This window comes from Salvelinus fontinalis, chromosome 41 (genome assembly GCF_029448725.1).
Source record: "Salvelinus fontinalis isolate EN_2023a chromosome 41, ASM2944872v1, whole genome shotgun sequence".
NCBI lineage: Eukaryota > Metazoa > Chordata > Actinopteri > Salmoniformes > Salmonidae > Salvelinus > Salvelinus fontinalis.
In genome coordinates this window covers 8,506,193-8,521,262 of record NC_074705.1, presented here as the reverse complement: position 1 = coordinate 8,521,262, position 15,070 = coordinate 8,506,193, and the positions used below count along the sequence as shown (strand labels likewise).

Here is a 15,070-nt window from a genome sequence, read left to right as displayed (position 1 = left end):
GATTAACCCATATCTCCATCCAAACTATCCAGCCCCCATATCCACACGAGTTCAGAGCAGAGCGACTCTTTACCTTCTTGCCACCTTTCTTTCCCTTCTTCTTCTTCTTCCCTTTCTCTCGGTCCACAGCCAGCTTGAGATTCTTCACTTCCTGTCTCATCAGCTCATCGACCTGTAGAGAGATTTTTTAACATGCACGCTCACCAGTCACCATAAACCCTCGACTCGTCTCATAGTTGGAAATCGTTCACAGATGTGCAGCGTTTGAAGTCCGCTTCTGATGTTTGCAACAGGGTAGAGGTGAATTCTGTTACATTTGAGGTAATATTATCTTCAGGTGATGAACAGAATTTTAAAGGTTAATAATGCATTTTCATTTTTTAATCGGGATGGACTGACATGAATGCATGGGCTAAACTGCATTTTCATTGCAAGTTAAAGCGTACTGTTCACTATCTAACAAACGTTAGCTTGCTGGCTCGCTAGCTAACGTTACGTGTATGATCTGTGTAGTAATATTATTTGTATCTCAGAATCCATTTACATTGCTAGTTATAGCTTAATGTTAGCTAGCTAGCTAACATTGAGCCTAATTGCTTAGCTTTAGCTATCTTCAGATTCATACTACAGCATTTCATGCATGGTGGCTAGCTATGACAAACCGTTTGTATTGCCAGTAGTATGGGCTGGGATTATGGTTAATTGTTTAGCTAGCTAGCTCGCTACATGTCTAAACAAAAGACTCACCTCACCAGATGATTACATGACCCATCAAGTTAGCCAGCTGTGTTTGAGGGTGATTACAGCCACCTATTGTATTTCATGAACACGTGTACATGTCTAGACCATAGGGTCCCATTCACTTAGCTAGATGTGGCTGGGGGCTGGTTTCAGCATTTCTTTCACATGACCCATCAATTTAGACAGGTGTGTCTGGGGGTTGGTTAGTGTGTCTGGGGGTTGGTCAGTGTGTCTGGGGGTTGGTCAGTGTGTCTGGGGGTTGGTCAGTGTGTCTGGGGGTTGGTTAGTGTGTCTGGGGGTTGGTCAGTGTGTCTGGGGGTTGCTCAGTGTGTCTGGGGGTTGGTCAGTGTGTCTGGGGGTTGGTTAACGTGTCTGGGGGTTGGTTAACGTGTGGTTAACGTGTCTGGGGGTTGGTTAACGTGTCTGGGGGTTGGTCGGTGTGTCTGGGGGTTGGTCGGTGTGTCTGGGGGTTGGTCGGTGTGTCTGGGGGTTGGTCAGTGTGTCTGGGGGTTGGTCGGTGTGTCTGGGGGTTGGTCAGTGTGTCTGGGGGTTGGTCGGTGTGTCTGGGGGTTGGTCGGTGCGTCTGGGGGTTGGTCGGTGTGTCTGGGGGTTAGTTAGTGTGTCTGGGGGTTAGTTAGTGTGTCTGGGGGTTGGTTAGTGTGTCTGGGTAAGCACTAAGCATCATCTAATAAATGTAAAATATTTATACAATATATATAATATACAATATTTTGATATTGCTACTATACAAATATGCAAGTAACCATTTCACTGTACCGTTTACACCTTCTGTATCCTGTGCATGTGACAAATAAACTTGTATTTGATATAGTGTGTGTTTACCAGAGACGGTAATGTGAAGAACAACATGACCTGCAACAAAGTCAGATTAGGAAACAGGCCAAGGACGAGATCAAGTGTATTTCCTTATTGTAGGCTACTACTTTTACCACTTTTAGTCTTCACATTTTTGGTTGTTTACTAAACTACGCACTCTGTTCAGCAAATGGTCTCAAGTGAATCCTTAATGAAGAGCTCTCCAGTAGGTACCAAAACATTCAAGGAGAATTTTCTCAAAAGGGGGGTTACAAGTTTATCAACTTTCAAAGCAGAATTTCTTTCCCATTGTTCCACAACTGCAGTGTATGATATACCATTTTCTAGTTCCGAGTCATCTACTTTTATCCAATGTAAAAAACACAATTTCAAATTTTGCAACATAAGACTGAATCGAGGCGGTCGGTCACATATGATTGAAGTGTGTGTGTGTGTGTGTGTGTGTGTGTGTGTGTGTGTGTGTGTGTGTGTGTGTGTGTGTGTGTGTGTGTGTGTGTGTGTGTGTGTGTGTGTGTGTGTGTGTGTGTGTGTGTGTGAATGTTTATGGGTGAGTGTGTGTTGAGACCAACGGCCTAGTCTCTCACCTGAACTCTGACCTCCTCCTCCACCTCCAACCTCTTCTCCTCACGCACCAGCTGCGCATCAAACCGCTGCAGGAAGTTCTGTTTCTCATCACGCCCCTGCCACACGTCTATACACACACACACACACACACACACACACACACACACACACACACACACACACACACACACACACACACACACACACACACACACACACACACACACACACACACACACACACACACACACACACACAATCCATCACTGACAGTAGAGCATGAGGAAGCATGCTGGAGTGGTCAGTAGGGAAAGCAGACAGGACCAGAGAGAGAGGCAGGTGCAGGTGGAGGACTGTGTGTGTGTGTGTGTGTATGTGTTTGTGTGTGGGACTAAGGCAATGCATATTGTCCTCTCTAAGTTGCTCTGTCCGCTCTCAGGCACCACTTCCTGGTCAGGAAATTAACTTCCTGTTCCTGCTACCGGCCTGTCACAACGCCAAGCAAAGATTTCCACATCAAGCCAGACAGGTGGGGGGAATGGGATCTGAGCCTTCAAAACAACCACTCAAAATGCCGGACACAACTAAACACTGGTACAGCCAAAGGCCATTACAGACAGAAGACCCCAGCTGCTCTGCCATCTCTCTTCTAAAATCCTCCTTTGGTCTCTGCATTGGCATGGTAACGGTTGTGGTCAAAATGTGCCATTTTGTGAGGCCTTTTTGTTAACATGGAATCACAAGATAATTACCAACATCCGCGTTGTTTTCCCATTTGACAGATAAACCCCCCCCTTCGGATGAAGACCTGTCAAGTTCAGGCAGGAGTCAAAGGCCATTGGTTTAACAGCTTGCTCCGGTGGCACCTCTATATACGGCGTCTCTTTGAAATGAGATCTGCTCGGAAGGTCAGAGATCAACCTTTCCTCTCCTCCTCCACAAAGCCCGCTTTTTTAAAGTCCCCCGTTGCAAAACATCCCCCAGGCAATCTGATACACGTAATTACCTTTTCTCTTGTCTCGTGTGTGTTCCCAAAACTCAATCTGTCTGTTTGTTTCTATGCCTCTGAAAGTAGAAGGGTGTGAAGAGAAAGCAGTGGTGCAAGTGGTCAGCATTTCAAGTCCACTATATTGCCATTAGGAGAGTTTAAGAGACTTAGGCTGGGTAGAGAATAAAGCCTCACTAGGTCTGAGGATAAGCCAACGACAATTTAATCAGTTCACTTGACCAAGCTGGCTATTGGACAAGCTCACGTCAAGCATATCTAATATAATGATTCCTCGCGACACATACCGGCCACGCACACACACACACACACCTGTAAGAACAGGCTGCTCTGTCATTGGATACACTGTGTTGGCCATATATATATATATATATATATATATATATATATATATATATATATATATATATATATATATATACATGCGTATATACCACCTGGCCTGGTGAAAGACACAGATTAGAGCTGAAGTGTGATCAACAGCGTTTTCCTTTGCCAGGGCCACAGGCTGCTACATCCACAGTATGTGCTTCGGCTTCCAATATATATCTAGCCATTAGTATGCTGCTGCACACCTTTCTACCACAGAGCCCCCTTCTTTTATGCTTGTTCACTCTGGGAAAAACAAGGTGTTTTGAGCTGAGCTGCAAACAGGAAGAGTGAGTCCACTAAGTAAAGAATGCTTCCTATTGCACGGTCCTCTGGCCAGGAAATTAAAATGATATCCATGGTTCACATCCAACCGCTGCTCCGTGACGCTGGCTCTGGCTTGCCTGGGCACACAGGAAGAGAGTTCCAGTTACAATCACGCTCCCAGGGTTTGTCCGTCCACGGTTCCCTTCCAGCCCGCAGCCCAGCTGGGATGTGTGGGGGGAAGTAGAGGAGGTAGTGGGAAAAAAGTGATATAAACAAAAAAAAGTACCCAGCGAGAGGGACGGAAACAAAACAAAACAAAAATAACAGGATAAAGTAGCACACAATGAACTATCACCTCAATGAAACACTTAGCCGTGACTAGTGTGTGGACAAGATGACAAAGTCTCACACTACCGAGAAAGTCAAGCGTCTTTTGTTTTCCCAACAAACACAAACTCTCAGAGGAACGGACCTATAGACCTGAACCCTCATTGAATTCTGGGTAAATATTTGCTTCACCTTTTCCGCTTCATTACATCTAAATCAACCTAACGAGCCAGTCATTAAACCATTTTCCAATTACACACACCTGATAAAACAGAGCTGATGTGACAGGACCACCATTTACAAAGCGCCCTGACGTTTATTATTATTATTTTTAATCAGGCCTTTGACAGGCTGGATGTTTTACATGGGTTTAAGAGCTATATTCTGCTCTTTATGAATGTTAAGGACAAACTGTGTTTTAGGATCTTTAATGCTGAGGTTAAAGGGAGATGATGAAAGAGAGAAAGGAGGAGAAGAGAGGGGGGAGGAAGAGAAGAGAGGAGGGAGGAGGAGAAGAGAGGGAGAGGGGGATGAGGGAGGAGAGGGAGAGGGAAGAGAGGGAGAAGAGAGAGTGGGAGGAGAGGGAGGAGGACCAACTGCAGTGTTTTAGTCCCTGTCCTCCCCCTTTACTATGAGGCACTAAGAGGAGAGGTCACTCCTAATAAAAACCTCAAAATCAATCACTCCCCTCTCATGTTGGAGTCTAGACGCCTTCAACCTACAGCTAACTTAGACCGGGGCGAGTTTGGGCTAATAAGAGAGACTGGCCCCTGATATAGGCAAAGCCGCTCTATGGCCTTGTAGAAACCGCTGACCTCACTACACACACACACACACACACACACACACACACACACACACACACACACACACACACACACACACACACACACACACACACACACACACACACACACACACACACACACACACACATATAACGTTATAAACATTATAAACGTTGTGAAGGTCAGGTGGTGAGGTGTAAAGCGCTGGGCCAGCATCTGGTCTTCATTACATCTCAAAGGTCTGTGTGTGTGTTGCTTCTAACAGGAATGTAACCTAAAGCCCTGTGTTGTACCAGTTGACATTCTGAGGTGAATCATAACGAGGAGAGAATTGAACACTTTTGACTGGGAATATAATGACTTCCTGCTAACTCTACAGCTGCTGACTGACTATTGGTTGTAGGTTCTGTTACCCTCTCCTTCACCCTCTCCATGCTGAACTAAAGGTGACGCAGAGCAGAGACCTTCTACGGTCACTGACAGACTAGGGTTAGACACAAGTAAGATGTTAGTCTCTATCAGCGTGGTAATGATTTCTCCAGCTGGTTCTGTTGGTTGGAGTATGATTCTGATCAAAAGACCAATGAGCTTCTCCCAAAAAAGTGGAGTTTGTAAAACCAGTGATGGCAAGACCAATGTTGTGGCTCCAATTGAATTCCCACATGGGTCACCTGCTCTGAATACGTGTGTTTACAACTGGACTATAGGTATCTTTGAATAAAGGCGTTATTGTGTTGTTATGACATATCTCATTAAGCTGGGAACTCTGAGAAGGCTGTATCTTTGTCCTCCATAGGGACGTCAACAGGATATCCCAGTGATTTGACTCTAATGCTCTCATTGTGTAGATTAGGAAGTAGCGCAGCAGCTTGAAAGGGCTGAATTCGACACTGTCGCACAGATATACACACAGCGACTATTCACTCACTTCCCTTCAGCCTCATTCACTTACCTTTCATCCAAGGATATCACAGGCCCATGAACGTTCAATGAGCCGAGATATTGACTGGTAGCTTTGTATCAGAGAGGGAGTCAATTCCATTTCAATTACTAAACTGCCTGGAATTCAGAATGGAACTATTGAGTTCATAGACATTTAAATGAAACTACTGTGCTATCCATAATACTCCCCACAGCTTTGTGGGATAAGCCTGCGTAATATAATAATCACGCCATTTCTCCTCTGAATAATGTTTGTTGTTTTGGCACCAACCCTGTAGACCTTCGAGACACGCCCGGAGAGCAGTGGTGACTGATCCCGCATATTTCCCTCTGTGATTTGTGGGTGTTTGTGCAGCAGTGGAACCGCCTGTGAGAAGCCAAATAACACATGCTGCCCTCAGAGAAGCATTCCACCATTCCACCTAGAACCATTCCACCTCAGGTGACTGGGTCAGATAAGTTAACTGAAGGGAGGGAGAGGGGGAGAGAAAGGAGTGATGAGACCCAGGATGTATGTGGTCGGAGGATGCAGACTCCTCCAGAGAGAGAGATCCCTCCCTACTCGGGACCAAGAAGCTTCATCTGGTTGTTGAAACGTTGTTGAAAGGGTTTGAGTCTTTAAGGAGTAAAATATTGAAGCCAGACGAGCTCAAACGGAGAGTTACTCCTGGATGTTTGACCTGTATCTGGCAGCAACAGGAGGGAAGCAGCAGGTTTTGGAGATAGGTGGAGTTACTCCTGGATGTCTGGCCTGTATCTGGCAGCAACAGGAGGGAAGCAGCAGGTTTTGGAGATAGGTGGAGTTACTCCTGGATGTTTGACCTGTATCTGGCAGCAACAGGAGGGAAGCAGCAGGTTTTGGAGATAGGTGGAGTTACTCCTGGATGTCTGACCTGTATCTGGCAGCAACAGGAGGGAAGCAGCAGGTTTTGGAGATAGGTGGAGTTACTCCTGGATGTCTGGCCTGTATCTGGCAGCAACAGGAGGGAAGCAGCAGGTTTTGGAGATAGGTGGAGTTACTCCTGGATGTCTGGCCTGTATCTGGCAGCAACAGGAGGGAAGCAGCAGGTTTTGGAGATAGGTGGAGTTACTCCTGGATGTCTGGCCTGTATCTGGCAGCAACAGGAGGGAAGCAGCAGGTTTTGGAGATAGGTGGAGTTACTCCTGGATGTCTGGCCTGTATCTGGCAGCAACAGGAGGGAAGCAGCAGGTTTTGGAGATAGGTGGAGTTACTCCTGGATGTCTGGCCTGTATCTGGCAGCAACAGGAGGGAAGCAGCAGCTTCTGTAATTTCTCTGCATTGTTTCTCCATTAGGGGAGACAGCTGGAGTCAGTCAACACAGACTTCAGTACTCACCATTCTGTTGAAATCTCCCTTGGTCGCCTATCAAAATGTGGAAAGAGTCAAACTGACTTAACCAGAAGAGGGGATAGCTGTCAAAGGGCTAATGACTAAACCTGCGAAAAGCTAAAACACCAAAACAAAGTCAGTCATCCATCTCCATTGGATTTGGAGGAAGCAGGGTGGTTGACTTGAAACAACAATCTGGAGGCTCCAGGTCCAACTGCTCCTCACTGAGTCATTGCGTAAAGGCAGACATGGGGGTTGGACACACGCTCCTCCACGGGTCACTGAGAGACAGGAGCCTGGGCGGCATGCATCACGTCCTCGTTAAGGGCCCAGGGCACCATGGGAGACAGGAAGTCTGTCAGGTGATCAGATTGATTTGTGGTCCCACACTGATTCAAAAAACACCAACAACAGGCCCATGGTAAAGATTCAGAAACCACTAGCCTCTCAAGCTGTGACTCCTGTCACTATACACCGCTGTCTTCAGTGAGACATCATGAACCATCACAGAGAGAAACACTGTGGAAGGTAGACTTCAGATCTGTGCCTATCAGCTCGACCCTTTAGCAATGCTGTGTAAATAGTTCATCACTGCCTCTTATCACCACATTACTATAGTCCTCATACCTACTTTCTAACTCACCTTTATACATTACTATGGTCCTCATACCTACTCTCTAACTCACCTTTATACATTACTATGGTCCTCATACCTACTCTCTAACTCACCTTTATACATTACTATGGTCCTCATACCTACTCTCTAACTCACCTTTATACATTACTATGGTCCTCATACCTACTCTCTAACTCACCTTTATACATTACTATGGTCCTCATACCTACTCTCTAACTCACCTTTATACATTACTATGGTCCTCATACCTACTCTCTAACTCACCTTTATACATTACTATGGTCCTCATACCTACTTTCTAACTCACCTTTATACATTACTATGGTCCTCATACCTACTCTCTAACTCACCTTTATACATTACTATGGTCCTCATACCTACTCTCTAACTCACCTTTATACATTACTATGGTCCTCATACCTACTCTCTAACTCACCTTTATACATTACTATGGTCCTCATACCTACTCTCTAACTCACCTTTATACATTACTATGGTCCTCATACCTACTCTCTAACTCACCTTTATACATTACTATGGTCCTCATACCTACTCTCTAACTCACCTTTATACATTACTATAGTCCTCATACCTACTCTCTAACTCACCTTTATACATTACTATGGTCCTCATACCTACTCTCTAACTCACCTTTATACATTACTATAGTCCTCATACCTACTCTCTAACTCACCTTTATACATTACTATGGTCCTCATACCTACTCTCTAACTCACCTTTATACATTACTATGGTCCTCATACCTACTCTCTAACTCACCTTTATACATTACTATGGTCCTCATACCTACTCTCTAACTCACCTTTATACATTACTATGGTCCTCATACCTACTCTCTAACTCACCTTTATACATTACTATGGTCCTCATACCTACTCTCTAACTCACCTTTATACATTACTATGGTCCTCATACCTACTCTCTAACTCACCTTTATACATTACTATGGTCCTCATACCTACTCTCTAACTCACCTTTATACATTACTATGGTCCTCATACCTACTCTCTAACTCACCTTTGTACATTTTGTTTCCCTCCACAACAGTTGGGAGGAAGTTGCTCGGGGGCATTTTCCAGCCCTTCTCCTCCTCCTTCAAGAGACAAGAAATGAACCAATCAATTACATTAGGTGTATTACAGCTGGACACAGTTTTAAAGCTTTAGAAGTAGTTTAATTCCGTATTATTTTCTCAAAGTCCTATGTATAGTCTATGCATTTTAGGATAGATGCAATCTAAGCAAGGCAGAAAGGAAATAGCACCTTGTAGTTTAAGGTAATGCCAGGGGTGTCAGGTCTTATGGCTAATTTAGTGGAGAGAGTTGAGGTTTTCAGAGACTCCACATGACTTGGATAGAGTTCAAAGCTGCTCTACAGATGACCTGCCCTCCGCTGTGCTGTTACACCAGGTCAGATCCAGAACTATCTATGCTGTGACACCAGGTCAGATCCAGAACTATCCATGCTGTTGTAACAGTATAACTTTAAACCGTCCCCTCGCCCCGACACGGGCGCGAACCAGGGACCTTCTGCACACATCAACAACAGTCACCCACAAAGCGTCGTTACCCATCGCTCCAACTATCCATGCTGTGACACCAGATCAGATCCAGAACTATCCAAGCTGTTACACCAGGTCAGATCCAGAACTATCCATGCTGTGACACCAGATCAGATCCAGAACTATCCATGCTAACGTTGATGATGTGGATAAACAGTAGCAGACAGAGAGATGCTGGGTGGATGACTTATAGAACTACATCAACATCCAGTCCCATTACACATGCACGCATACGGAAACACACGCGCTCATGCACGCACACACACAGGAGAGTTCTAGACAGGTAGGGAGTGGACTGGGGGGGGCTGTTCTCAAAGGGAATCAGTTATTCAGACATGGCATGTTTTATGTTACCTCTCATTCTTTAATACATTTCTCCATTAGCATTTAATGGCTCCCAAAAGAGGGAGAAATCCATTTGAAAATATTGGAGGAATCTTAAGTGCTTCATAATACGCTCCAATGTTGGATGACGACACTCATGGTGCGAGGCAGGAAGCGTCCTTATGGATCGACCAGGACCAGGACCAGGACCAGGACAGGCATGATCCGAATGTCAGATGTTGCGTTTCAGGACTGTGAAAACGTACTAGGGTTTTAATAGAGATGGATCAGGTAGTGAGGAACTGATGTCGATCATCGTGCTTAAGAGTGGGGGGGTTTTAGTGACCTGGTAAACCAGTGTTTATCTATAGACAACACTTCATTGTTTCTCTTTGTAGGGCTGTTCAGGATTGTTCAGGACAAGGTTAAGGAAGTCCCATAGAAGTCCAATAACAAGTCAGGGCACAACCACAGGGCTTAAAATATAACCGTTCACACCACCATGAGTCAATGTGTAACTTAACCTCCGTTACAGACGTAATACTGCCCGTCACAGAAAGCAGTATAGAGATGACGTGTCTATTTGATGAGTTCGACCATCCCATACCAAGCACATCTGGAATGCTCCTCCAGGAATGAAGCCTGTAAAGTGTGTCCCCTTCTAGCCACGCTATTTCTCTGGTTCATGAGCTGTGGTCAGGTGGATGTGACATGTTCCTCCACAGCAAATTAAAGGGGCATTTCTTGGTTTTTACGTGAACAATGCTTCCATTCTAGTCTGTGGGATCAGAGCCAGACAATATGAGTGAGGACTTGTAATCCTCTTTCTGTTGCACGGTAACCACTAGTCATGACATCATCCTGATTCTAGAACATTGTAAGGTCCCCAGTGTACAGGATTAGCCATACTGTAAAACGAGAAGTATCATGCCATTTTGAACTCTATCTGTCTCTGGTAAAGGCGTGAGTGACAGACTGAGACACATTGGTTTTATCTCTGAGACGGTCAGTCTGCTTTTAGACTCTCTGCCAGACTGCAGAGTGCTAGTTTAATCACACACCTCACTCAGAAGCACACTGTGCCATTCTGTCTGAGAGGCTAAAGTGACTCCCAACTACAAAGGAGAGAAGCTCTGCCAAGCCTCAGCTCTGTTCTCCTGAACATCTCAGTTCTTATGGCTTTAATCCTACATTATCACCCTCAACCATCATCACAGCTATTCTAAGAGCCCTATTCAAGCAAACTCTGTAACCGGATGTCCAGGATTGTACGGTAAACCCGGTTAAATAGACTTTGATTGAAAACAAGTGACCTCCTTATCCAATAGCTGTTGCTATTCTGTTCAGGAACACATATTAGCTACTTCAATAAGAGATTTATAGTCATAGAAGTCATTCAACAAAGTAGGCATGAATAATCTTAGTGCTCTATTCAATCCGTATCCAGGAAATACAGTGTTACAGAGTGATTTAAATTTAAAGCCAATGTTCCAGCATTAGCTGAGCCTTCATTCACAATAAACGCTGCACATGTCAGCTCCATAGGAATTTACCTTTACATTTGTATTGCGTAATCTGTAACGCTTCAGCGATACAGAATGAATATAGCCCTTAGTTTCATTGGCTTGATGTGGGACAACGAGAGACATATTGTTGTTCCATGGGGTGTGTTCATGCAAGGGGGATGTGGACTGGGACTGAATCCTTGGCTTGAACAAACCATTTTGAGGAACACTTGACTGAAATCAGAAACATTTCCTCACAGATTCTTCACAGTCTTCAGCAGTAAACATCTCTATCGTTCCACCACACCCTCAATCATCTGAGAAGACCATGGGACAAAGCTCTACCGCTTAGCCTCTGATTTAGTAGCGGAGGTGTATTTGATGGTCTTAATTGTGCACGTCCAGTGGGATTGGGCCTTCATGAGGAAAACAGGTGGAGAGAGGCTGCAATAAAGCGCCTACTTCAATTCGCTTAAGAGGAAAAGCACTCTGTCACTTACACTTTCGGTCGACTGGTTTGACTTTGAGACTCTGTGGGCTTCTGAAGGTTTTGGATGTTTCACTTTGTTTTAAGAATGTCGTTAAGGTCAGACTCAGATCAGTTATGATTCATTTTGTTTTAAGAATGTAGTTAAGGTTAGACTCAGATCAGTTATGATTCACTTTTTTTTAAGAATGTCGTTAAGGTCAGACTCAGATCAGTTATGATTCACTTTGTTTTAAGAATGGAATGAAGGTCAGACTCAGATCAGTTATGTTTCAGGGGAAGAGAATAAACTGAGCTCTTCTTATCAAAAGCCTGGATAAAGCAATTCTGAAGCTACTATTGGCCACCAAGCCTTGTCTGTTTAATAGCATGAGCCACTATTGGCCACCAAGCCTTGTCTGTTTAATAACATGAGCCACTATTGGCCAAGCATTGTCTGTTTAATAACATGAGCCACTATTGGCCACCAAGCCTTGTCTGTTTAATAACATGAGCCACTATTGGCCAAGCATTGTCTGTTTAATAACATGAGCCACTATTGGCCACCAAGCCTTGTCTGTTTAATAGCATGAGCCACTATTGGCCACCAAGCCTTGTCTGTTTAATAACATGAGCCACTATTGGCCAAGCATTGTCTGTTTAATAACATGAGCCACTATTGGCCACCAAGCCTTGTCTGTTTAATAGCATGAGCCACTATTGGCCACCAAGCCTTGTCTGTTTAATAACATGAGCCACTATTGGCCACCAGGCCTTGTCTGTTTAATAACATGAGCCACTATTGGCCAAGCCTTGTCTGTTTAATAACATGAGCCACTATTGACCAAGCCTTGTCTGTTTAATAACATGATCCACTATTGGCCAAGCCTTGTCTGTTTAATAACATGAGCCACTATTGGCCAAGCCTTGTCTGTTTAATAACATGAGCCACTATTGGCCAAGCCTTGTCTGTTTAATAACATGAGCCACTATTGGCCAAGCCTTGTCTGTTTAATAACATGAGCCACTATTGGCCAAGCCTTGTCTGTTTAATAACATGAGCCACTATTGGCCAAGCCTTGTCTGTTTAATAACATGAGCCACTATTGGCCAAGCCTTGTCTGTTTAATAACATGAGCCACTATTGGCCAAGCCTTGTCTGTTTAATAACATGAGCCACTATTGGCCAAGCCTTGTCTGTTTAATAACATGAGCCACTATTGGCCAAGCCTTGTCTGAGCCCACCTCTCCTTCTTCTTTTCCTCCTTTCTTCTGTTTGCTTTTCCGCTTCTTGTCTTTCTTCTGATCCTTGCGGTCCTTCCCACCCTTCTTATCTTTATTTATGTTGTCTTTCCTCTTCTTCTCCTTCTCTTCCTCTTTCACTGCTAATTCTGCAGCGACCTAGCAGGAACAAAAATGAGATGAGCATAGAAAAAGAAAGGGAGTGTTTGTTAACTGTCTGTGGGTTAGATGAAGACCATGGGTCCTTATTCTACCTGGTCAGGTGTCTTCTGTGCAAATATGGCTGTTGATCCCCCATCCTCAGCATTGGGGAAGTCAGGAAACTTTCCAGTAGCATCTCTACAATAAATAGCATGTTTTAAAGGCACAATCTGGGACACTTCCTGTTCTTAAATGATCATTTTCATTACAGATATATCATTCTTGATGAGTTGTACTATGTCAGAGTTAGATGGCAGACCTCCAACAAGGTCACCAGAGGGCAGACCCTCCTAATGGTTTACTAAATGCTTCAGATACTTCCACTAATTAGGGGTGGTTCACGTCATGGAGCAGTTATCTCTACGTGGAGAGAAAATAATCACCCGACCAGGAATTGCTCTTCAGAATGCCAAACTATGTATCCTCACTTCCCTTCCAGCTCTCATTATCCTAAACCTTAGAGCAACATATGTATCCTCACTTCCCTTCCAGCTCTCATTATCCTAAACCTTAGAGCAACCCTGTGAACCAAAGTTTAGCTTCCAACTTCCTTCAAATCTGGTCCTCTCCTCTTGGCCTCGAAACTTTTCTATTCTCATCAGACAGGTTGAGGAAGCTGTACCGACAGGGTTTAGATTCTCATCAGACAGGTTGAGGAAGCTGTACCGACAGGGTTTAGATTCTCATCAGACGGGTTGAGGAAGCTGTACCGACAGGGTTTAGATTCTCATCAGACAGGTTGAGGAAGCTGTACCGACAGGGTTTAGATTCTCATCAGGCAGGTTGAGGAAGCTGTACCGACAGGGTTTAGATTCTCATCAGACAGGTTGAGGAAGCTGTACCGACAGGGTTTAGATTCTCATCAGGCAGGTTGAGGAAGCTGTACCGACAGGGTTTAGATTCTCATCAGACAGGTTGAGGAAGCTGTACCGACAGGGTTTAGATTCTCATCAGGCAGGTTGAGGAAGCTGTACCGACAGGGTTTAGATTCTCATCAGACAGGTTGAGGAAGCTGTACCGACAGGGTTTATATTCTCATCAGACAGGTTGAGGAAGCTGTACCGACAGGGTTTAGATTCTCATCAGACAGGTTGAGGAAGCTGTACCGACAGGGTTTAGATTCTCATCAGGCAGGTTGAGGAAGCTGTACCGACAGGGTTTAGATTCTCATCAGACAGGTTGAGGAAGCTGTACCGACAGGGTTTAGATTCTCATCAGACAGGTTGAGGAAGCTGTACCGACAGGGTTTAGAGTTTAGACTACCCTGGAGGGTGTGACCACCTCATCCATCCGTCACGGTGCTTATAATGTTGTCAGCAGCTCAGCCGAGGTCACAGCAGAGGGCAGGGCCGTGGAGGCCGGGCTGGAGCCTGAGACACTGGTGTTGCATCCCAAATGGGCCCATAGGGCTCTGGTCAAACGTAGTACACTATTTAGGGAATAGGGTGCCTTTTGGGATGCACACTGGGGCTGAATGTGGAGGCCAGGGCCATTGTGGGTCATTGCTTCGTACCCATGGGAGCTGTTCTCTCTCTGTTCACTCCCCAGGGCTCTCCAGGGCCCCCAGCCTGGATGACTTATGTCCATTGTTCCTGATCTACTGGGTAGGCAGGCAGCACCCACCGCTGGCCAACCATAAATCACCCTGGAATGCACTAATAGGCAGCTAGCATGGAGGGGAAGACACACACATGGAGGGAAGACACACACATGGAGGGGAAGACACACATAGAGGGGAAGACACACATAGAGGGGAAGACACACATAGGGGAAGACACACATAGGGGAAGACACACATAGAGGGGAAGACACACATAGAGGGGAAGACACACATAGAGGGAAGACACACATAGAGGGGAAGACACACATAGAGGGGAAGACACACATAGAGGGGAAGACACACATAGAGGGAGGACACACA

At 45.0% G+C, this 15,070-nt stretch overlaps 1 protein-coding gene across 1 annotated transcript in view; it reads right to left on the bottom strand.

Moving 5' to 3' along the window:
• Positions 1 to 15,070, bottom strand: part of LOC129840409 (dynein regulatory complex protein 11-like) — a 48,570-nt gene that overhangs the window by 11,400 nt on the left and 22,100 nt on the right. Inside the window, exons 7-11 of the mRNA XM_055908256.1 lie at positions 13,203 to 13,287; positions 12,952 to 13,107; positions 8,868 to 8,943; positions 2,163 to 2,269; positions 74 to 172 (exon numbers count right to left, since the gene is read on the bottom strand). Of these exons, the coding sequence (XP_055764231.1) occupies positions 74 to 172; positions 2,163 to 2,269; positions 8,868 to 8,943; positions 12,952 to 13,107; positions 13,203 to 13,287 (523 nt within the window). The remainder of the gene's footprint in view (positions 1 to 73; positions 173 to 2,162; positions 2,270 to 8,867; positions 8,944 to 12,951; positions 13,108 to 13,202; positions 13,288 to 15,070) is intronic.